This window comes from Fukomys damarensis, unplaced genomic scaffold, assembly GCF_012274545.1.
Source record: "Fukomys damarensis isolate Sample0158 unplaced genomic scaffold, DMR_v1.0_HiC HiC_scaffold_19, whole genome shotgun sequence".
Taxonomy (NCBI): Eukaryota; Metazoa; Chordata; class Mammalia; order Rodentia; family Bathyergidae; genus Fukomys; species Fukomys damarensis.
This window is the reverse complement of record NW_022900931.1, coordinates 1,637,461-1,660,939: the sequence shown is the minus strand read 5'-3', so window position 1 is coordinate 1,660,939 and position 23,479 is coordinate 1,637,461. Positions and strand designations below refer to the sequence as shown.

Here is a 23,479-nt window from a genome sequence, read left to right as displayed (position 1 = left end):
CACAGTCGGGCGCGGCAGGGTCATTTTGAATCTCTCTTCCACCTTTCATCATGTCAGAAGTCATCACGGATGGGTGCCGTTTCACATGGGCCTGAATGGCTGCCTGTGTGTTCTCTGGGCCGGAGATGCTGCGTGGGCCGTGCTCCCTGAGACCCTAGGTCCTGGCCTCTGCCCAGAGTCACCCTCAATCACTCCATCTGGCACCATGGCCTGGGCTGTGCTTGCCTGGACCTTTGTCCACGGTGGACCCTGCCCCACCACCCACTGTCTGCAAAGAGGCTTTGCACAACCCGCTTTCTGGTCCTTCCTGTGCCCTGCTGGGGCCCTGGCTTTCCGAGGGACTGTCATCCACGCAGCAGTGTGCCCTGTGCCTGGCCGTGCCCCTTGGGCATGGCTTCCTTCTTTTAGCAAATACAGAGCAGCTTGGGCAGCCCTGTACACTGAGGTCGGACTGCCTTCGTGCTTGTGTCCACCAGAGTCTCGGCAACCAGAAGGTACCTGAAGGCTTGCAGACATTCTTGATGGCTTCTCTCTTGTCTTACGCCCAGCTGAGTAGACTCTTTGTCTCAGTGAACTGTTTCTGCCAAATATGCGGAAATGGCATTGAGGGCAGTGCTGGCCTTGTGGAGTGACCAAGAGCTCATGTGTCTGTCCAGCCCCAGGACCCATCCTGGCTCCCAGAGCCCAGTACCAGGGCAGGGCTGACACCGGGTCTCACCCTGAAGAGGCTTTAGGCTACTGGTGGCCCCAGGTAGCACGTCACCCCTGCCCAGAATGTCAGGTTTGGTGTGCACCCAGTGGGGTGAGTGTATTTACATAGTTCTGCCACTCTGGAGGGTAGGACTGGCATCCGAGCAGGCACAGAGGTGCCCACTGTCCTTGAACATTGATGAAGGGCTCAGGGCCCTGGGTGTCCAGGACAGGACCAGGTAGAGGCAAAAGGGCCTGTTCTTGCAGAGATCAGAATGTCATCTAGGGGAAGGGCTGTCCCTGGGCTCCAAAGTCAGAGCTTCTCTGTACCCAGATGTCTACCACTACCTGGGACATGGCTGCTTCTCCAGTTCAGCAGCCAGGCAGGGACAAGGGCCATGCCCACTCTGAGTGGCGAGCTGTTCCACACCAGAAGGAGGTATTCACTCTACCCATCCACCCCAGACTGGAGCTATGGTGTCACCATGAGCGCTGCATATAGGAGGGAGGTGTCCATCCCTCTAATGGGGCCGTGGGTATCCGTCCAGGTCACATAGGGCAGTTGTGTCACCATGGCGTGCTGGACCCCATGGGTGGTTCACCAGTCTGATGCTGGAGCCATGGGGATCCACCACCTGACACGGGGGCCCAGGTGCCACCCTGGCACTCCCACCAGGGTAGCACCAACAGTGGGCAGTGGAGCCCAGTGGTTACCTACCGGCTCCCTTAGAACAGCACGTGTCACAGGGCTTGCCGGAAGGGCGTCCCAGGGCCTGGCTGAGGGACACAGGCAGGTCACAGAAGGAGCTCTGCATCACACCCACGTGTGCCAAGCAGAGGTGAAGCCTGGCCGGTCTGCAGGGTGCGTCCTTGGCCGTGCTGCTCCTCTCCCTCCCCTCTCAGAGCTTCCCCACCCTCTGCCGGTCCTGCACGGCTGTGTACTGCGCTGCCCGCTAGGAGGACACCCAGGGTTGCTGCCCATCACCGGCCCTTGCACACTCATGTGCAATGCGTGTCACACACCACTGGGCAATGGGAAGGCCCTGCTGGGCATCAGGCCTTGACCCTGGCCCAAGGCCCTCAGGTCCCCTTCAGAGGGGCTGCCCTTTTGCGGCTGGACACCTGAGCTCGTCAGCTCAGTGTGCGGGCCCAGGTGAGTACTTTTCAGTCAAAGATCCCTTGCGCCCATAGTCACTTCTTCGTGTGCTCGGAGCGGACCCTGGGGTTGACAGGTTACTGCCTGTGCACTGTGAAGCCCGTGTCTCATCTCCAGGACCGTCTCCCCACTCAGCACCAGACCCCACCGGTCCCCTCCTTCCTTCCCAGGTCCTGGCACCTCACACCCGGTTGTACCTGATGCCACTTTCCAGCATATGGCCTGCTGGACTCTTCTCCCTGTGGAGTGAACGTGCGCACCAGGTGCTGCCTCCTATCGCCCAGTGCCTCGGTTTCTCCAGGCCTCTGTTTGGGCCCCGTGGCAGTGCGCTGGCCTGGACCCCACCATGGCCACAGCTTCCCCTTGAGCCTCTCCAGGAGGTGTCCTGTTTGCAGGCCTTGTTTTCACAGGATGCTGTAGTGCTGTGACCATGGCAGCCAGGCAGGCCCTCGGGGACAGACGCAGAGTTTGTCCTTCCCTTCCTCGGGGCTCAGTGCCCACTGTCCCTCTCCAGTGGCGCAACCTCACCAGGCAGGATGGCTGTCGTGCCACACCGGGAGGGTTGGGGGCATGTGCCGGTGGCATCTCACATAGGGAATGGTGGCAGACCTTGGAGCGGCACAGGGCTGCGTGGGGTGCAGGGCTGGGAGGACTGAGAACAGACTAGTGAGGAAGCCCTGGCCTCTTGTAAGCTAGACAGATTGGTGACCTGGGGGCTTCCTGGTCCTCAGAGACAGGCACCGTGGGGCACACACCCTGCAGGTGGATGTCCAGCCTGGGTCCCAGTAGGACTTGCCTGTGTCTTCAGAGATTGGTTTTCTCTGTGGCACAGGTTGAGTTGGGTCCCAGAAAGGTGTGCTTGCATATTGTCCCAGGTACTGTGGTTGTGGGAACGGGGTCTCTGCAGAAATCATCAGGGTCAGAGGCGTCAGCGAGGGCCCTCATCTAGGGTGACCACTGTCCTTCAGAGAAAGGAAGGAAGGGAAGGGACGCTGGCAAGAAGACTGGGAAACAGTGGAAAGATTGATGCTGCTGCGGGCGAAGGGCGCTGGGGACTGGCAGCCACCAGTACAGTGCGTCAGGGGACACAGCCTGCAGGACCTCGGAGGAGAGATTCCAGGATTTAAGCCATCGGGTCTGTGGTGCTTTGTTTAACAGTCACTGGCACCCCATCTGGGGCACCTCCCCTGAGACCCTGCAGTTTTGGTTGGGGACCACCTGCTCCACGGGGCAGTGATCAGCATCTCAGCACCTGAGGGGCAAGGGTACCAGGGCTGCCTGTAGAGGTGTCTGTCCACCAGACCAGGATACAAGCTGGATCCTCTGAATGTGTGTGACCCTCCACTCACGTGCACTGGCCAGCACGTGGGCCGTGGGCCGCTGGCTCTGTCCACCATGGACAGCTCCACAATGGGGCGGATGGGACTGAGCCAAGTCTGTCCAGTGCTGCTGGAGACGCCCCCTGGGTCACCCAGACACCAGCACCCCTGAGGAAAGAGCCGGGCTGCAGGACTTGGGCAGTCACTGCCTGCTGCCTCCTGCCAGGGCCTAGGCTGCCTGGTACACCCTGGGGATAGGGGACTCCGAGGCAGGTGTGGCACAGGTGCCAGCCGCCTACATGAAGATGTCTGTGGTGACAGGAGCAGGAGTGGTGGGAGAGGGTGGACTCTGAGTTCCTTCCTGGTGTGGCCTCCAGTCCTATCCCGTGCCCATGTGTGGCCCCCACATGGCAGCAGGAGTCGCCATGTCTGTGCATCTCTGTGATCTCCTGCACAGAGGACAGCATACAGTTGGCGGCCACTGCTGGCTGAGTAAAGTGAAAGAGCGAGACCCTGGGTGAATGGGGCCTTGGGTGCTCCAGGAGTGACCCGGATGAGGGCCGTGAGTCTGTGCTCAGGACGCTGCCCCCCGGGCAGGGACAGATGCCTGGTCCTCTCCTGCCAGGTGCAAGGATGCCCTCCTCCTCCCACGAGCTGCCATTTTCTCATCTTCACAGCCCACTGTTGTGTGTGGCGCTATCTTTATGGGTCAGTGCAACTCCAGTGCTTGTTGGGAGTGTCTGAGCCGCATTCTACCTGCAGAGCGATGGTTTACACTAGAGGGGCTCATTTCCCATTGGAATTCCTTGGCCATGCTCCTGGGATGTTGGCCCCAGTGCCAGAGACAGTGCACCCTCCTACCTCAGAGAGACGAGTGGGAGCTAGGGGTGCCAGGAGAGCCATTTGAGTGGCAACTCGGTGGGATGGGTCCCTTCTCTGACCCACAGCGGCGCAGGCCACTTGTGCGTGGGTGTACTTGGGTGCCTCCGTAGGTGTGTGCGCCCCTGCAGGCTGCCTGTGTGTGCACCAGCGGCTCACGTGCCTGTGTGTCTGTTATGTGTCCACCTGGCCTGTGCGGGTCCTACTGGTGCCTGTGTGCAGTGGAAAGCCTTTGTCCTCCTCTGCTGCAGGTCTCCTTCCAGGAGGTGAAGGAGCCTGGATTTCCTGGTGCTCATGAGCACAACCGGGCCCCCATCTGTGCCCCGGCAGGGACAGCGGGCCTCCCTGGCACTGAGGCCTGTTTCTGACTCCCATATGCTGTGTGGTGAAGTCTGCTGGCCTGGGGACTGAGGCCCAGGACTGTCTGGGTTCTGCAGTCAGGTCCCCTCCTCCTGAGCCCTGCATGTGGGGGTGGACGACAGCTCTCTCCTCTGTGATATGGCCCTTTCATTTCCGGTGGCTCTGAGCTGGGGCCATGTTTAATTTCCTGTCTGCCAAGCCAAAGCTGCTGAAACCAGGGCACGTGCAGGGGCTGGTGGTGACCTGCCCAGCCTGGGCTGTGCAGCGCACTCTCTGCAGGGCCAGGCTTCCCTGCCCCAGTCGGTCCATAGTGGGTGCCAGGTGGGCCTCGGGCCTGGGGCAGCGGCTGCGGCCATACAGCTCATGACAGTTTACCTGTCTTGCAGGTCAGCTAGCCGCCGGCACCTGTGAGATTGTGACCCTGGACCGGGACAGTAGCCAGCCGCGGAGGACAATCGCCCGGCAGACGGCTCGCTGCGCGTGCAGAAAGGGACAGATCGCAGGGACCACGAGGGCACGGCCTGCCTGTGTGGACGGTAAGAGCCCAGCCTACAGGTGCTGAGCGCAGGAGGGCAGAAGATGCTGTCTCCCCTCAAGCTGACCACAAGGCCTCGAGGTCCACTGCTGGTCAGGCTCTGGCTGCACAGCCTTGGCCTCAGGCTGGCTCATCAAGGGTAACTGTCCCCAAGGGGAGCGTGGCATGTACCCAGAAGCAGCAGCTTCTCACCCTTTATGGCTTCCAGGGTGACCTGGTGGCAGGGACCCGGCCTCTGGCCAGATGGCATTTCCCTGCCACACACGCCATGCATGGGATTGTGGCCCGAGGCTGGGCCCAGTGGTCTTGCTGTAGGGAGAGGGAGGACAGTGGAGGTGTCCCATCCTCATGGTCCCTGGGCACAGGGCTAAGGCCCCTGGTGCTGCACGTGGCTGTGGCCGAGGCTGCCCTGGGGATGTGGGCCTCACTGTCAGTGTCTGGCTGGGATTAGACTCCACTGCCCCGAGTTTGGTGTTGACATCTGGCCCCTTTCCCTGTGGGCATCCAGACCCAGCTCTGCAGTAGTGAGGACCTCCCAAGATGCCCCCAGGAGCCGAGCTGGCCGTGAGAGGTGCTCAGTTCCAGCCTTCGCGGTGTTGGTCCCTGCCTGAGACCTGCCCTGGGGAACAGAGTCACAGGGTCTCTCCAGGGAGGAGGGGCAGCTGGCCGCTGGCTTGGATGTGAGCTCTGCACATGGAGGAGGCTGCATGGGAGGACTCGGCACCGACAAGACGAACAGAGGGCGGCAACGTGAGACCAGGAACCCCACAGCCAAGGCCTCCCCTGGCCACAGCGGGGTCAGCAGGAAGGGGCTGCGGCCCATGCCAGCTGGGTCAGGGCTGGCAAAACGTCAGGACTGGCATCCGAGCCAGGCCAGAGCCTACCCTCGGCCCTGTGGCCACAGTGGGCATGAATCCAGGGCAGGTCTGCTCCCCTGTGTGCCTGTGTGCCAGGCCAGGTGGTCTTGAGAAGGCACTCCTCCATGCTGTGTGCTGGGAGGGGAGGTGACAGTGCGGTTTGGGCTGGGGTGCGGTGAAGGTAGAGGTTCCCCAGGGCTGGGGTCCAGGCTGGGTATACTGGGCAGTGGGGCAGGCTGGATATGGGCTTGGCCAGGAAGGTCAGCAGCAGGGCGGCAAGTGCCCTGCCATCCCACTGAGGTCCAGCCCAGCCTGCCAGCCTGTCCATGTGTGCAGTGTCCTTAGGACGGCGGCATCCTTGGCCTCCTGCACCCAGGCTGCACCTGTGCCCAGTCCCGGGCTGGCAGGAGATGTGGTCCAAGTAGGGCAAAAATCTGGTCAGTGCTGTCCAGAGCTGACTTGGTGCCTGGATTTTCTGGTTCTGGTCTGGGCCATTTTCTTCCGCATGGCTTGTGGGCAGCTCTGGCTCCCTGGATTCGAGTTCTACTGCAGCCCAGATCAGACACACAGCACCCGCTTCCTCCGCTGCTTATCTGTGGTGTGGGGACCCTAAGTATGGACTGATTGCTCAGGTCAGAGAAGCAGCTACCGGAAGAGCTGAGCTCCGGGCTCGGTGGCAGGGACAGAAGAGGGTGGCTGCGTCTAAGCGTGCTGCGGTCACTATGGGGAGGTCTCCAGCAATGGCCTCAGCCGGGAAGGGACTGGGAGAGCATTCAGGAAAGGGGTCCTCCCAGCTCACCAGCTCATGTCCACCTGGAGACCCGGTCTGAGGGAGCCCTGCCAGCAGGGGACAAGCAGTAGGTGTCCTAAGGCTCTGTGTGTGGCCAGCCTAGACAGAGACCGGGCTGCTGGGCACTGCCTAAAGCCGTCCATCGGGCTAGATGTCCCTTAAACACCCACACGTGTCCACAGGGCCCCACGAACAATCAGGTGCCCCTTAACCCTGGGTGGGCAGTCGCTTGGCTTCCCAGGGGTCAGTGCCCAGTTCCGCGAGCCCCCTCGGTCCCCTGCCTGCCCTGAAGAGCTGAGACTGAACCTGGGTCTGCTTATCTGGACTGGAGTCTGCCTCCCCCTCCCAGGGCTCTGGACGCCTCAGGAGCTGGGGCCCAGAGACCCAAATTAAAACCTCGCCATTTTCCAGGGAGGCCAGACAAATTAGTTAGCTTGTGTTTTCTGCACAGTGGGCATTTTCCAGGCTGCTATCTAATTTAATTTCTGCTTTTCTGTTTCTTGCTCTCTGTGCATAATAAATTTCCCTGCATGTAACGGTGTCTGCTGCCTGCAGAAAGCTTGCGCCTCATCAGGTCAGGTTGGAGCTGGACTTGAGCAGGTTTAGCCTGGGGTGGTTTGTGCTGGCCCTAGGGGCTGGGCGAGTGGGGAAGCAAGAAGAGCTAGAGCCAGCCAGCTCTGTGGACTTGTTCACTTCCCTGTGTGTGGACTTCTTTGCTCTGCGTAAGTGGACTCACTAATTTATTCATTCAAATAAGGCCTGTGGCTGGAGGGATGGAAGGGAGATCAACTCTCAAAGTCCCTGACCCATAGAATCCTGCAGTGCTGTGGGTACTGGAGTGGAGCTGCTTCCTGCATGATTTTGGCAAAAGGATGCAGGAAGCATTTGAGTAGGGTACTGAGGGATGAAGAGGAGCTCGCCAGAAAAGCATCTCTTATGAAGTGAGGGTGCTGGGGGTGAGCAGGGACCTCCTGGGCTTTAGCCTCCCTGGCCTTGTCTCTGGCTAAAGCATTTTGGGTGAACCAGTCCCCAGCACTGTGCCCGTCTTCCTACATGAGTCCATCCAGCTGACAGAGCCACTGGGGAAAATTCCAGAAGCAAACCAGCCTACCTCACACACAATTGACTCAGGATGGGTCAGAGATCAAGGAGTTAAGACCCACAGCTGTAAACCTCTTGGAAGACACAGCTGAATCTCCATGACCTTGTGTTTAAAGAAAGATGCTTAGACATGATGCCCAGAGCAGTAACAAAAAGAGAAAAGAGTACATACATTGGACTTTATCAAAATAAGAAAAAATGGCATCAGCTTAGCCCATGAAGATGGGAGAAATCCCAGGGAGCAGGAGGATGCCCAGTGTGGCCGTTCCATAGAGGTGCAGGCATGGGGTCAGCGGGGTCCCTGGCCTGCACCGCAGTGAGCAGGAGGCGTTGCCCACACAAATCCTCTGCACAGATGTTGGCAGCTCACGGGTCACTGCAGAGGAGAGTAGGGGCAGCCTACACTGGGGTGTTCATGCAGGAGTGTCTTTATTACCCAGCATGCACAGCAGCCAGCCATGCCAAGACTCAGGGGACTGCGGAGAGGATCTGGACCCACCGGGCTGCATGCTGATTGGCTGTCTGGAGAGGTAGACTTGGAGACGGGAGGTCTCAGGGCTGCCGGCATAGGGAATGGTAGGTAAAGGGCCCTGGGCACCTTTCGGGGTAATGAAAATTTTCTACAACCTGCTGGGGAAGGCCAGCCCGTCCCCACCAGTGAAGCCTCGGCAAGGCGCTGCAGGACTGGGCCCAGTCATCCCGAGGTCTTCCTCCATGCCTGGGGGTCTGGGGAAGGGGCCAGACTCCTGATGGACTCTCGATAGATGTCAGTGTGTGCTTCTAGCATTTTGGTGCGGCCCCCAGCTGGGGGCTGCTCATCCTGGACACCTCTCCCTGCCCCGTTGTACGAACTGCGTGGGTTGTTCCAGCCCTGTGAGCAGTAAGGGAGCCCTCTGCTCGGCAGGTGTGCAGTCCAAGGGGAGGAAGAGACTCGGAGTTTGTATGTCTGTTCTTTGTGGCCCGAGGTAAACCCTCAGAAACTGGAGAAGCCCCTGGGGAGTGTTTGTGCCTCTCTGCCTTCCGGGTCCCACCGTCACTTCTGCGTGTTGCCAGATCAGACAGAGCACGAGCCGCCAGCAGTTGTGGGGACTCCTGGGACAGCTCTGGGCGGATCTGTTTCAGGGGGGCCCCATGGCCAGCAGGCTGGGACCACAGCCACCGTGCTGGCGGCCAGTGTGCTTCCTTGGCAAGGTATCCCTCGGATAGTCCGGATCCTGCTGCTCTCAATTGCCGGAAAACTGTAGTGGCTACTTGATGTCACCTGGAGGTGAGAGGTCAGCCAGGTCGCTCTCTGTTATGGTTTAGGTAAAAAATGTCCCTCCAAGTCTCATGTGTGGAGAGTGATGAGGCCGCTGCCCACCTTGGATTCATCCACGGATGAGTTCAGGGCTGAGTGTTGTGCTGGGAGGTGGGGCCGGTGGAGGCGGTTATTTGGCCGTGACCTGGGAGGGTGCGTCTCCCTCTGCAGTTGCTCCCCCTCTCTTGGCCTCCTGGCGGCCCTGCGGGGAGCAGCTCTCCTCTGCCAGGGCCTTCCACCAGGCTTCCTGACAGATCATCAGACCATGGACTGAACTTTCCAGCCAAAGCAAACCTCCACCTTTAAGTTGTGGGTGTTGGGATCTTGTCCAGCAATGAGGAAAGTAACTATGACACCATCGACTCAGGACTTGGGTTCCCCTGCTTTGGCCCCACTGCCGACCCATCGCATGGCTCTGAAGCGTCTGGATTCAGGTGAAGGAGAGAAGTCCCAGCACAGAGGGCCTCACCTGTCAGGTGCGTGGCTGTGTGTTGAGTTCCTGGGTGCTAACACTTACTGAGCCCTTGTGGTGTGAGGCAAGACTGACCTTGGGTGCATCCTCTCAGAGGCCCCAGGATCTGGAGGAAAGGACAGGGCCTGGCACTAGGCTTTCCCTGTCCTGGATAAAGTGCTGTTCTAGGGGACCTAGGAGTGTGGTGTCCCAAGCTCAGCCTGAGCCCTGGGAGTGGGGGAGCAGGACTTTGCTGGGGCAGCAGGCCCTGCTCTGTAAGATTCCCAGACTCTGAGATTCAGGGGTAGAGAGGCCTGGGGTCCCAGGTGTGGTGACCTGGACCAAGTCCTGGTAGTCCAGGATCAGGGCACTGCAGGCCCAGTGTGATGAGAGCCACACTCCCCAGAGCAGGCAGTGCTCGACCCACCCAGGGCAGAAGCATCCAGGATCCCGTCCAGATAATGAAATTGGCAAGACTTTGCCCAGGATGGTAGGAGGAGAGGGGAGAAAAGAGGCAGAGGCTGAAATGAGTAATAGGAGAGGGCAGCAATAAAAAGGAATCAAGGAATTCTGTGTACTAAGGAATACTGTAACTGTCTGCTAACATATTAGATAAAGGGGAAAAAACAGCCCCATTCCTGGAAAGCTACGTATTGCCAAGACTGACTCAAGAAGAAACAGAGAGTCTGCGTAGACCTGTGACAAGAAAAGTTAATGATTCAGTAATCAGAGGGAAGGATACAGTTGCCTAAATTCTCTGCAAAGTGACAAACTGAATCCGGTCGTGGCCGAGAAGGGACACGTGGACTTCATCTCAGGGATGCTAAGCTGGTTCAGTGTTAACGAAAGTCAATCCCACGACACACAGTACGAAGAATAAAGGATAAGAACGTGTGATTCTCAGTAGCTGCCGAAAAATCGATGAACAAACCCCTGCATCTTCAGCGTGATGTATGGTGTCCAGGAGCTCTGTACTTAGTGGTCAAGACACAGTGCACCGCCCCTTGGATCAGGAACAAGACAGGCTGTGCTGGCTCAGACCTCAGTCCGAGCCACCAGGAAGGGGAGGGAAGCCTCTGCCCTGGTGTCTGAGTGACGCCCTCCAGGTCAAGGACATGTGTCACGTCCGGTACCTTCTGTGTTAATGACAACTCCTTCGTCTTTGCTTTTAATCAGGATCTGTGCGTAATGAGCATTCCTGAGCAGAAACAGCTGTGGCAAATCCTCGAGGAAATTCTCTCCAGGAAACTAAGAGCTGATGGTCCCAGCGTGTGGCGGTGGCAGCCTGCGCACCCTGATTGTAGCCACCAGCGGGGACACTCCTGCCTCCCGGGAAGGGCCTGTGATGCCAGGGGGCTATGAGCTGCTTCCATCCCACTCCACACCTGGCGCAGGTCCTCAGCTCGGGGTGGCAAGGCCCCGTGACCACCCCAGTCCAGTCACTACGTCCAGTGAGGGTCCCGGGCTCTGCGACACAGCAGGCTGGCTTCCTTGAGTGATGTCAGGTGGAGCCCACAGCCCTGGCACCGAGGAAGGAGGCTGCCAGGAGGTTTGCTCAGCCGGCTGCTCCTGGCTCTCTGAGTGGAGCAAGCACGGTGACTGCCGCAGCCTCGGGACAGCCACAGGTGAGAGTCTGGTGCCTCGTCAGTGAGGACGGCACGTGCAGGTTCACACAGTGCCAGCTCCGGCCAGGGGCCTGCAATGCATTGCTTCTGAATGTTTTCCCAAACACCCATGGGGGGGGGGGCATGGCTGTCACCATGGAGACGATGTGCCAGTTACACACAGGAGCTGAACCGAGTGCAAGGCAGGGCCTCCCCGGCTCACAGCTGGAGAGCACTGGTGCTGGGGTCCGAGTGCCATATGGAAGGCTATTGTCCCCCTGGAAACACATCTGCAGCTCTGAGCTGGTCCAGACCCGGCATCTGGACCCAGGGAGAAAGAACGGCTGGTAGGGATGTGACATAAAGGACTGGGGTGCCCTGGAGGCAGGGCACACGGGGACCGTGACAAAAGCCCTCAGAGGAGGGAACACAGCCTGGGACACAGCATCCAGGAAGGGGGTGGCATCTGTGGCCATCATCCTTGGGGGCGAGGGGCACAGCCAGGTGTCAGAGCCCTACTCAGAGCAGCACCTTCCAGACCTTGAGATGGAGGGCCCGGGCCCGTGCCCATCGGCCCCGGAGGAGAGACACAGGCAGCAGCCTGCTCCTGACTTCACCCACCACCCACACGTGGCACCTGTAAGACCCAAGTTTTCTGATCAAGGTGGTCTCCCTCTCTGACCTTTACTCAGAATATAAAGATCAGGTTTTCTGGGCAGAGAGCTGTAAAAATTCCATTCTGTATAACAACCTCCTCCCTGTTTTTATGTTCCTCTTTTTCTGACCCAAGGATGAACCTATCTTCCCGATAGTTGCTTAAGATAGTTAGAAAATCATATGTTCAATCACATGCTTTGTTAAATATAATAATTGATTAATCAAATGTTCTTTGGAAAAAGGAACTTGACCCTTTGAACCTCCCCTCCCTTAGGTATTAGTAATTTCCAGAAAGTACCCTCCTATTCCAGTAAGTACCCCAATAATACCCAATAGTAATCAAAAGATAAAAATAGCATCAATAAAAAGGGAAAGCCTCCCCAACCCTATATGATTGTGCTTCAAAAATGGGTCAGGACTCTCGTTTTCTGATCCGCTCAGTCAGTGAAGTAAGAGGGTCCAGGCTCGAGCTTGGAATAAACTCCTCATGAAATTACATCGGACTCAACTCCTTGGTGGTCTTTGGGGACAACAGCACCCATGTCTTAAAAATGGTCTCTGTCTCTCACCAGGCTTTGGGTGGGAGAGTTTTACCCCAGCAGCCAGGGTCCAGCACTGTGGAGCCCGTGGTCTTCGGGACCCCCTGTGGAGAGAGGAGTTTGCAGTCCGGCCCACTGTGCTAGTCCCACTGGGAGGCTGAGTCTAGAAGAGGACACAGGGACTGAACTCTGGGTTATGTCCACCTGGCAGATCCAGAGCCCCTACCTGAGGGGCTGAATTAGGTGGTGAGGAAGGGTGGAGGGGCTCTAAGCCAGGGAGCGTTCCTGGAAGAGGCAGCAGCCCTCTCCAGGCTGCACGAGCCCTTGCTCTCCTCTGAGCTGTGAGTACAGCGGCCACAGAACTGGGGAGGGAAGGCTCACTGCCCGGCCGCATGGCACAGGCTCTGATGTGCACGTACCGAGCGCCAGGACCTGCAGCTGCAGTGGCACTGTCCACCGTGCTCAGCACGTGCCCTTCGGTGGACAGAAAACCTCGTGGTGGCTTTCATACATCTCAGCCTACATCAAATGGACTGATGACAAATAAACCAAGGCCAGGGACGACTGAGAATAATTACAAGTTGATCTTGGATGCTGTCTTGATCATGGGGCAGGTTGAGAGATGTGGGTCTGCTCCTGGTAGTTTTCAGGGCTGCCTGGACATAGATTTCTGTGCTGCCCCTGACTGAGGTGTCCTGCAGGGCACGGGCGCACTCTCCAGATCTGGGCCCCCTGAACCCTGCAGCAGCGACTCTGCCCTCGGAGGTTTTGCTCTGTCGGGTCAGATCCTGTCCAGCGCACAGTGAATGTTCCTATCCCAGCTCCTCAGAGTGAGCCTGGGGTCTGTGCAGGGAGAATCAGGGCAGGGCAGCTGCATGGACAGCAAAAGCTGTGGATCCAGGCAGCCTCACGTGGGCCTGGGGTGGCTGGGGCTCCCGAATCCAGCTGAGGTGAGCCCTGTGGGGAGGTTGCCCAGCATCGTAAGTGCACACAGTACCCTAGGCAGGCGCAGACAACAAAGTCAGCACCCTGCACCACCTACCCCAACCACCCAGTACTGCCTTGCGCACCCCACCCAGGGCCTCCTGGGTGTCTCCGGTGTGTGAGAGCCTCTTGTCCATCCGTGCCGAGGCTGTTTTCCTCACTGGCGGGGCAGGTTGTACATGTCCTTTGCAGCCATGGCCCCTGGGCAGGAAAGCGGGGCTGGAATGCACTGTGCTCATGATGGAACACAGCCTGGGGTCCCTGTGTCCATGAGCTGGCCCACCCTGGCCTCTCCTGGATCCAAACCCACAGGACACCCAGCACGCAGTGGTGCTCAGGCCTGGTGCTGCCCCTTAGGTGGATGGAGGGTGGTCAGGGGCCAGAGGGGCCGTCCTTTCTCCACTCGTGGCCTCGAAGATGCTGGTGGCAGAGAGAAGGCGAGGGAAGGAGCTCCTGGTGTGGAAGCCCGGAGAATGGGTGCAGACCTCCGTACAGTGATGCAGACAGCCGGCGGGTGTGCAGCAGCTCACACGGGGTAAGGACTGAGGGGTGTGACGAGCCCGTGAGGGACACAGCATTTCCACATCCAGGGCCAAAGGACCAGGACAGCACCAGGCCTGGCAAGAGCCTGGGCTGCTTACTCTGTTTCCATGGGCCCCTGGTACAGCTGACCAGCAAGGCTGTACTTGCAGGACAGCAAGATGTCCATGCTCTGGGTACCACTCCATCGGCAGGATGCAGAGTGGACAACTGTCTCTGAAACCGACTGCCTAGCTGCCCAAGCGAACTTGGACCAGTCGCTTCCCCTACCAGCACAGTCCCCTGTGTCTCGGGGCCCCTGAACTCCCTCTGTGTGATGAAGCCACACCCTATAGGGCTGTGGACGCTGTGGTCTCTGCCGCAGGGACCCTGGGCAGGCCTGGGCCTGTTTGCCCCAGGTGACGAAGGTGCTGCCACCTGCTTTTTAAGAGACAGGTACTCTAACAGCCTGCCTGTTCAGGACTTGGCCAACTTCAGATCAAAAATCCTTTTATAAAATAATTGCATGGACAGACTTGCCATAGACATGGACAGACTTTTCTTCTTGCTGTTATCCCATAAACAATGCAGTCTTTCCCTTGTCAGGTACAGTGAGTCACCCGGGGAGGGCCCAAACTTAAGACTAGAATCAAAAGTAAGCGACCGATCCTTTTAGAAACAACTTGGACGTGCCTTAGGCAAGCACACAGCGTTAACTTCGAACCCCCAAGCCCTGGCTGGGTCTCCGTTGTGCCCTGCAGGTTTCCCTGCCCGAGAGCTTCTGTCTGTGGGCTTGGGAGTCCGTGGCTTCTCTCCATGAGAATGTGAATGCCCGTGTCATCATGCAGGGCTACACGTGGCGTCTGTGCCGCTGTGAGCCCGTGTGTCTCTGGTAGGCGTGGGTGCTTATTTATCTCTGTGTGTGGCAGAGCTGTGACTCAGCTGCCACCAGTGTTTGCCAAGTGTTTCTCAGAATAGGCATGCATTTCACGTGCCTCACACAGCCAGGGAACCTCAGTCTGAGCTCTCCCAACCTTGCTACTCTCCTGGGCTCCCTAGTGCTCCCTGGCAGTGTCCCCTGCGGGGTCATGACCCTGAACGTAAAGCTGCCAGTCACACCTGCAAGGTGCCCATTGCCAGGCCCTCTGTTAGCAGTGACAGGACCTCACGTCCTCTGCCTCTGAACCCCACCACCCAGAGGCACATCTGCCCTGTGCCGACCTTCCCCTGTGCCAAGTGGGGTGCATGGCGAGTAGAAGTTCTTAACTCTGCCCGAGTCCAACTTCATCAGCTGTGTCTCAGAGGCCCGGCCTCCGTCTCACCCTGAGGCCTTGTGGCGTCCACCCCGCCCTTCTTCAAGGCCTCTACCTCACCTGCACACACAGCCCCTGCTCTGTGTCTGCTTCATGTTCCTTGGGGTCTGAGATTGACCTCCAGTTTCCCTTTTCTCTGCGTGCGGGTATCCAGTGGATCCAGCACCGTTTATTAAAAATCTCTAGGCCGGGGATTTAGCTCAGTGGTTCGGTGGCCTGCCTTGCAAGCGCAAGGACCCGAGTTCAATCTCTGGTACCAAAAAAAAAAAAAAGTTTTAGCCTTTACTCAATGATTGTATGTAAAGCTCTCAAACACTTTTTTGAGGCAGAATGGAGCTGGGACTCATTGCGGATTCTGTTATGGCTAATTAGCTAATCATCTCGTCCTGTCTAATCAGCTGCAAGCTGGGGCTGAGCTCACGCCAACTGCTATATATATTCACCCCCCACCCCATGCTAACTAACGAAACCATGGAATTTCTGCTTCTGCTCCATTTCCCAGGGTGGGACTGCAGCGGGGAGGTGGCATTGGTCCCACTTCCCCCTCCCCTACTTTGTCCCCTCAGCCCTGCCCCCTTCCTCTGCCAGGAAATTCTGGGCCGGTTCCCCAGAGCGTGAGGATGCCAACAATCTCAAGGGTCCTTGGCCTGGGGACCTTCCCTGAGGCCTTGTGAGCAGAAGTGGAGGGCCACTGTGCCCCTTGGGGAGGCAGAGGCCACATCACACCTGTCCGGGGCAGTTGACTGGCAAGACAGCTGGTCCCTGCTGAAGGCTGCTGAGCAGGACCCCACAAATAGTCCGGGAGGCTTTGTCCCCATCAAATGTGAGCTGGCAGGGAAGAATGCTGAGCCCTTACAACAGTTCAAAAATGGTTCCTGGGCCTCATGGCTGGTTGTACAGTGTTTGCCTGGAGCTGGCTGTGTGTGTGGTGTGTGTGTGTGTGTGTGTGTGTGTGTGTGTGTGTGTGTGTGTGTTTTAGGAGACCTTCCACTTCAGAGAAGTTTTAGCTTTCTCTTAGTAGAGGAACAGAGGGACCCCAGAGTCCCCAGTGGGTGAGACCCCTTGGCTGGAATCCATGCATTCAGAGGCCACAGTTCAGACAGGGCCCTGTTGATGTGCCCCGAGCTTTGTCACTTCTGCAGTATCACAAGTCACCAGCCTAGTGTCACACAGAATAATCTCACAGCCCTAAAGCTCCATCTCAGCTGGAGCCTTTTCCATGTGTGCCAGACCGTGAGGACAGTTGCTTTGCAGGACACCCTGCCTCGGTGAGGCCTGACCCAGCTGCTGCCTTGTGACCCGCGTGGTACTGGGTAGGGAGCTCCGTCCAGTCTCCCAGAGGGAGGACCCAGCCACTCCTCTCTGTCTACTCTCCCTGCCCCACAGTGAGCAGGAAGAACTGAGGGGACAGCCTTGCAAGGGACCCCAAAACCTTCAGTGACGTGGAAGATTTCCTTGGAAATTGTGCTCGGACCTGTGTGGCCAGGCCACCGTGGCGAGGGGCCTGGGAGGATGGGCAGGGGGCGTCAGGCAGGCCACAGCATCCTGAGGCCTGGTGGGGGACACCTGTCCAGCTTGGTTACTGCAGCCAAATGGTGTGATTATCCACCTGCCTGGCCCTTTCCCCCATGAGAAAGGGGAGTCCCGAAGCAGAGGGGCATCAGGAGAAGGACCAGGATGAAGAGAGGAAAGATTGGAAAACTTCTAATAAAATTACATTTCCTGAAATAGCCATAACTGTGATCGTGATGAATTTGCAGCCTTATTGGTGCTGACATGGCCGCTGTGGAGTAGAGACTGGGAGTCTCGCACACTCACGCCCGCCCCCCGCTCTGTGTGCCTCTCTCCTGTTGATATTTATTTATCTCACGGGCTTCGCTTGAATATTGATGCTCCTCGGGGCACCCACCCTGCATTGTGACTCACACTGCCCGTTTAATTCAATTTCTCCTCTCTTCCGACTCCCCTGACAGAAGTAATCGGCTTCCTGCTGCCAGGGTTGCCACATCCCCGTCCCAAGTTGGTCTTTAGGAGAATAATCCCCAGCCAGGGCCTCCGGCTGTGCTCCTGGAGTAGGCTCTGCTGCCGGGATTAACTGCTTTCCAGTTTACAGATTAATTTCAATAAGGGAAAGATTGAACTGCCTAAATGGGCATCTCGGTGGCCTGAGTATTTGTTTTCTCCAGAATCCTGCTGAAATCTTGACCTCCCAAGATGGAGCTGTAGAAGGCGGGGCCTCGGAAGGGGGCTTGGGTCAGGGGATCAGCATTGTACTAAAGAGATCACAGTTTGCCTTTGTGAGCACCAACCACATGAGGTCAGGGGCAGAAGATGCCGTCTGCGAACTTGGAAATGGCTCTTGCCAGACTCCAACTCTTGGTGGCTTGAGCTTGATCTTCCAGCACGCAGGAGCGCGGGAAGCGGACTTGCCCCTCAGCCGTGCAGTCTGTAATATTTGTTAGAGCAGCATGAGTGGTTTTGGGATCCCTTGCAAGGCTGCTCCCCAAGTTGCTCCCGCTCTCTCCCCACGGGGCAGGGTGAGACAGGCATTTCCTCCACTTCAGGTGCTTAGGAAGCGGGTACAGCTGCAGGTCGGCCTGGCTGTGGGGTTCATCTCTTGGAAACGTGGAAGCCTTGGGCCGCCCCTCCCTGCAAGTCCAGGCAGTGACCTCTCTCGCCTCACCCCGTTCTCCATAGACCTCATGCAGTGCTGCGGGCTTGGGGAGGACAGGGCTGCCACTGGCATGGCCGGGTGTCGCTGGCCCACAGGCGTCCAGTCACGGTGGCAGAGGGTCCTCCCTGTGAGCTGCCTGAGTGACCCAGAGCACCCTGACTTTGCGATTCCTTGGATAGATCACAAGAAAGAAAGCTTCCTCCTCCCGGGTGTGACGGGTTGGCCCTGAATGACCCAGAGTCAGGCGCCAGCAGCATGGTGGTGCCCGTGATAGCATCCCCACCACTGGCAGGGCACTGGTCCAGAGACAGGGCCCAGAGACCCGCCGGAGCTCAGCGGCAGTCACAGGACTCCTTGTCGCAGAGCTGGAGTGTCGGGTCCAGGCGTCACAGACCGAGCCAGGCTGCCTCCCGCCTGAGCTGGCTTCTCTAGTCACTTGGAAGTTGAAAAACCAAACAAACCTGGGCCTCTGGCCCCTCCTCCATGTCCCTGGCCAGGTCTTGGTGACTCTCAGCACACGGCGGGTGACTCCATTGGCCAGGAAAGAGACGGGAGCCCCTCCCGCAGGACAGAGGGCAGAGCTGAGGAGCAGCAGTGTGGGCACCCCGGAGTGTGAGGCAGGGGCAAGGAGCCTCTGGAGGGAGGCCTGTTCAACCCGTGTGACAGCTCGGGGCTGGCTTGCTCCCCCTGTAATCCTGTAATTGGCTGATAATCACTGTGCAGGCTGTGTGGGTTGGCCATCCTTAATAGTGGTTTTTATGGTAAATAAATGCAGTATTTATTATAACTCCTTCCTGTAGGGCATTTTTGCTCACAAGAGGTCATTGCGTTCTGGTTACAGGGAGGGTTTAGAATGTGCCCTTCAGTGCAGGTTCCTGCGAGAGGAGCCCTCTGCATACAGACCACCGAAGAGGTGCTGGGGCAGGTGGGGGCACTTGAGTAGCGCATACCCGCCCCCTCTGAGCATGGCCAGCACTGTGCAGGCCCTGCCCCAGATGCTCTGTGATGAGCCCTTCTGTTGACAGGGGCACGGACAGGACGGCAGCTGGTGTGGCCTGGGAGAGTGAAACCCAAGGCTGGGGCTCTTGGCAGCAGAGGGAGGGTTTAGGAGCAGCTGCTTAACGGCCCAGTGATTGTGCTGCTTCATCAGGGTATAGGAAAATGCTGGGTCGAGGCATTTTGTCACAGCCCTGATGGCCAGCAAGCATCTCCTAAGTTGTATGAGGGCGATTTCCCATGATGGAGGCCATTATGAACCGCAGCTTCTCTGCAGCAGGCTGTATGGGCCCCTGGTGACTCGACTCTGTATAATAAATAAGTCCAGGAAACACCATTTCCAGGAGCCGCGACAGGTCGTGCCAACTTATCTGTTGGAATGAAAATCCTAAACCTTGTTAAGTCAAACCATCATTGTCATTACCCATAAATTAGGAGGCTCGGGAAGGGGCATCACCACACATGGGGATTGATTAGGAAATGCCAGAGGCTCTTGTGTATTCAGGGGACACCGGAAGCCTGAAGCAGCGAACACATCATTTGAACACACTCCTTTAATCCCATGTGTGGAAGGCAAGAATACATCCCACATGTCCGTCCCCTCTGGCTGAGCTCCCACCGCGCCGGGCTCTCTTGGCAGCACAAAACTTCGGCAAGCCACCCACAAGGGCAGGTCCCCACCCGGTGCCTGCTGGCACCTGGTGGGCACAGAATGGCATGGCTTTCTCCTGACCTGGAAGCCAGGACCACCCTTTCTGAACTCCAGGGTGATCTTGACCTCTGGGGCCCGCTGAGAAGCAGAGGCACTCATCTGGGTGGTCTGGACTGGCTGGCCACTCTCTGGGGACATTGTGCTGTCCCCCAACATTGTCATCTGCTCAGCCCAGAGCAGCGGCACCTCCAGGTGCTTCTGTCCTGGAAGCCATGGCCATTGGTAATTCTGGAGAAGAACCTTCCTTGCTGGCCGGCAGACCTACAGCTAACCTCGAGACACAGGCAGGGAACCCGGTGTCTTCTAGTACCTGAGGAGACTTCGGGGCACCTCCAGCCTGTTCACCACACACGATGGCAGACCAACCCCTCAAACCGCAGGTGGAGAAGTCAACATGTGGGAAAGCACCCTGCTCTCCACACTTTCCTCTTACACCGGCCTGCAGGTACATACAGCTGTCCACCCTGAGTGTGCTCATAATTAACACCCTAAGGATTTCTGGGAGGTTTGACTTGCAGAGAAAAACAAAATAAAGAAGAATATGGAAATAATTGTATTACCCCAAAGGGAAATCCCTTTTCTGAGTGATTTAAGTTTCCTTCCATTATCAGAAGAGGAAAAGAAATTTTCGATATCTAAGAAGCTGCTGAATGTAAAGGATGTTTCCTAAAAGGGTGTTTGCAGCTCACACCTCAGTGCACATTCGGGGCAAGTGCTTTTCCTCCAGCACTTGGAAGACGCCACAGTCCTCTCCCAGCCACATCCTTCCCAACATGGTGACCTCCGGGGACCACACACTGCCGTTCGATGCACGTGTGGTGTGGATTCCAGGAGTGCGGGGACACCTTGGGGACACGGCATAGGCAGTTCTGGCCTCTGTCATCTCTGGTTCTCGCCTCCCCTGCCATCCCCTTGGGACTAGTGTGGGCAGTGTTCTCACTGGGGCCTGGAATCCCAGCACCCAGGCACGCATGAGCCACCTTAATCGCTGTGAAGACTAGTGCCTAGTAGGATGATGAGTCCTGAGTCTCCTGCCCTGGGAGAGGCCAGGAGGCTTCCACTCAGCTCTGAATGAGGTCCTGGGCCCTGTCTTTATGGTCATTGTGTTCTCCAGCTACCTCAATGTAAACTCCTCTGTGCTTTTTCCTTTTTCCCTCATGGTGACCATCAGGCAGCTGTTGCTCCTACTGATACAGCAGTGTCCTTCTCACAAAGCCCTTGTCTGTCTCTTTCTAGACTAAAGAGAATGTTGCAAAAATGCCAGGAATGAGGTGGCTTAGGACTCTGCCTCTGTAGCACCTTCTCCCTGAGTTGGCTCTGCTGGCCGAGGAAGGCTGCCCTTCTCTGGGGAATACTGGGGGCTGGCGGGACAGTCATCACTGATGGGAGGAGATGGTTTCCTGTTGTGGAGGTAGATGCCACATTAGCTGAACGTGTGCATGTGCCCTTGAGTACCCGTGTGTGCGTATGTAAATGTGTACGTGTGTGCTGCGTGTGGTGTGAGGAGTGTGAGAGCACAGAGGTGCTTAGGCCAGCGTCCTGTCAGGCTCCAGCGATTATAAGGAGATGTTGGTCACGAGCCCTACCTCGGGCCCCTCCTTTCACCCTCAGATTGCTTGCGGGCCCCTCCAGATGTCCCAGGGTAATGCTGTGGCTGCAGCCTCGGTGGCAGCTGGAGGGACATGGGAGGCTCCTCACTGTCCTGAGGGCAGGCTGACAGCCAGTCTCCTACTGTCCACGGAGCTGGCCCTGCCTCAGGCCCCACATCACAGGGCACCTCTGCAGCTCTGTTAGGGTTCCCCTTGCTTCCTTTCCTTTCTGGGGACGGTGATCCCAGTGGCTTGTGCCCTTCAGGATGTACTTAGAGCAAGACCATGCATGGCCCTGTCACATGTGTGCTTTGCTCCCCGCTCCAGGGCGGGCCCTGTGAGAGGCGGACTGTGTGTTTCTCTCCCAGCTTACGGAGCAGGTGGTAGCGTGGGCTCTAGACTGGTGTCCGCCAGCCCGGGCTTTGTGCTTCTGCCCTGTGTGGATGGAGGAGCCAGTGTGCACCCTCGGTGGGCAAGGCTGGCTTTAGTCCTGCCCACTTCCCAGCATGGACCTGGATGAGGACCGTGAGGTCTTCAGCCCCAGTCTCTTCTGAAAACAAAGATGTCCCAGGATAAACCCCCAGTCCATCAGGAGCGTGAGCCATGTGCCGGGCGTACAGTGCCCTCAGCAGCACCTGGGCAGCCCTCACCTCCAGGAGCTGTTTGTCACCAACTGCCTGCAGGGGCTGCTGGGCAGGGTTCTGTGGCCTGCTGGAGACTTCACCCTCTGTGGCAGGGGACTCCCACCTGCTTGTCATCTGGAAACCACTTCCTGCACCACAGGGCCACCACATCAGTGTGGACAAACCTGTCCTGCGACCCCGAGACAGGGCTGCAGATGTGTTTCTGGGGTTTGTGGGGCAGCAGGGTGGCCAGCACCGTGTGCTATGATGAAAGCTTATGCAGCTGTGCCCGTCTTTCTGTGCGTCAGACACTAATTGGGACCGCAACCAGGCCTGGCTTCTGCCCGTGTCCAGAGCTCCCAGGAGGATGCTGGGCCTGTGCTCCAGGGCGGCTCAGAGCAAGTCTCCGCATGAGCTGTAAGGGCTCAGTGACTCAGAGGCGTGGGTAAGTGGGGCGAGAGAGTGGAGTAGTGTGCGAGTTCGTGTGTGCATACAGTCGAGGACACCCCATTTTATGGAGAAATTGGGGCCTCGTGGACCATCCCCATGTGCACAGCACAGCCTGCTGGTGCCAGCATGGGTCTTGTGCTGGAAATCCCTGAATACCCACCTCAGCCTGTTTCCCCACTTGTAAACAAGGAGAGCAGTGCTCTCCTTGGGCTCCAGGGAGTCCTCTGAATCAGATCCAGCCTTGGGCCCACTGTGCTTTTGCCATCATGATGGATGGTTGACTATGACCCAGTCGCCCTGTGTCAGTGGGAGATGGGGCATCAAGTCTAACACAGCCCATATTCTGGCCCAGCTCACTTCTGTGCTCCAGAGGAGGCAGAGCTGTACACAGCCCTAGGCCTGCAGCTTTGCTGCATCCTCAGAGCAGAGGAAAACCCCCAGCAAGGGTTCAGCCAAGCCTGCACTCAGGCACCGTCTTGTACCCTGTCTCCGTGCACTGGCTCAGGCCCCATCCAGGCTACAGGCAGCAGAGCTGATGGGCGGCACCATCACAATGGAAAGCAGTTGCCCGCACCCAGAGGAGGCTGAACACAGGCAGGACAGCTTCACGGAGCTGCTGCCCACCGCAACCCAGGCCCTGGTCTCTTGGGCACTCGTGAGGGCTGAGCCTCAGTGGCCTTCTCCTTGGGGAGAGGAGGTTCCCTGGACTCGTCCTGCTGTAGCAGCTTCAGGGACACAGTGCTGCGGTGACCCCTGGGAACTCACAGGACCAGTTAGCCACATCCAAGCTTTTAAACCAGGCCAGGCCCGCATGTTGTATCTGCCCTCACCTGATGGGCCTGGTGGCGCACCCTGGGGAGCACGAAGCAGGGGACACCCAGACCCTGGCTCATGGAGCCCCAGATAATGTGGCTGCATCCTGAGCTGTGGCTCCTCTCTGGGGTCTTTTCTTTGGGTCCAGTGGGTTGCTCAGAACCTCAGCAGATTCTGTGTGTCGGTGGGCAGACCCTGTGCCCGTCTCTCCTTGATCACAGAATGTCATAACCACAGCAAGATGCTGCAAGGCACTGATCACAGCCTTGAGTCACCCAGAAAACACCTCCAGATGCCCAGACAGTTTCCGTCAATTAGAAAACGAAAATCCGAGTAGGGCAGAGATGAACAGGTGGTGAGCAGAGACTCCTCCAAAGCCACGGAGACAGTTCCAATGATGCTTTCTGGATTCCAAGACTGGGTCCAGGTGGAGAAATATTTAGTGTGGTCAGAAGTTGCCTCTCCTTTCTGCAAACAGGACAGATCCTCTGTGCTATCAAACACATTTCCCCATCTCACTGATCAAACAGCAGTGCGGGTCTTAATGCCAGGCATCAGGGGAGGATGTGTT

At 57.7% G+C, this 23,479-nt stretch overlaps 1 protein-coding gene and 1 long non-coding RNA gene across 4 annotated transcripts in view; both read left to right on the top strand.

The window, feature by feature from the left end:
* Positions 1–23,479, top strand: part of Tafa5 (TAFA chemokine like family member 5) — a 98,559-nt gene that overhangs the window by 40,695 nt on the left and 34,385 nt on the right. For all 3 annotated transcript variants that reach the window (XR_004518087.1, XM_010634300.3, XM_010634298.3), the window contains exon 2: positions 4,791–4,940. Coding sequence is in view for 2 of the 3 variants with exons in the window: in XM_010634300.3 (XP_010632602.1) it covers positions 4,791–4,940 (150 nt within the window). In the remaining variant the exon portion in view is untranslated. The remainder of the gene's footprint in view (positions 1–4,790; positions 4,941–23,479) is intronic.
* LOC117286935 lies at positions 7,389–12,369 on the top strand. The gene is made up of 3 exons (XR_004518088.1): positions 7,389–8,263; positions 9,352–9,460; positions 10,048–12,369. It is a non-coding gene; the product is annotated as an uncharacterized LOC117286935 (long non-coding RNA).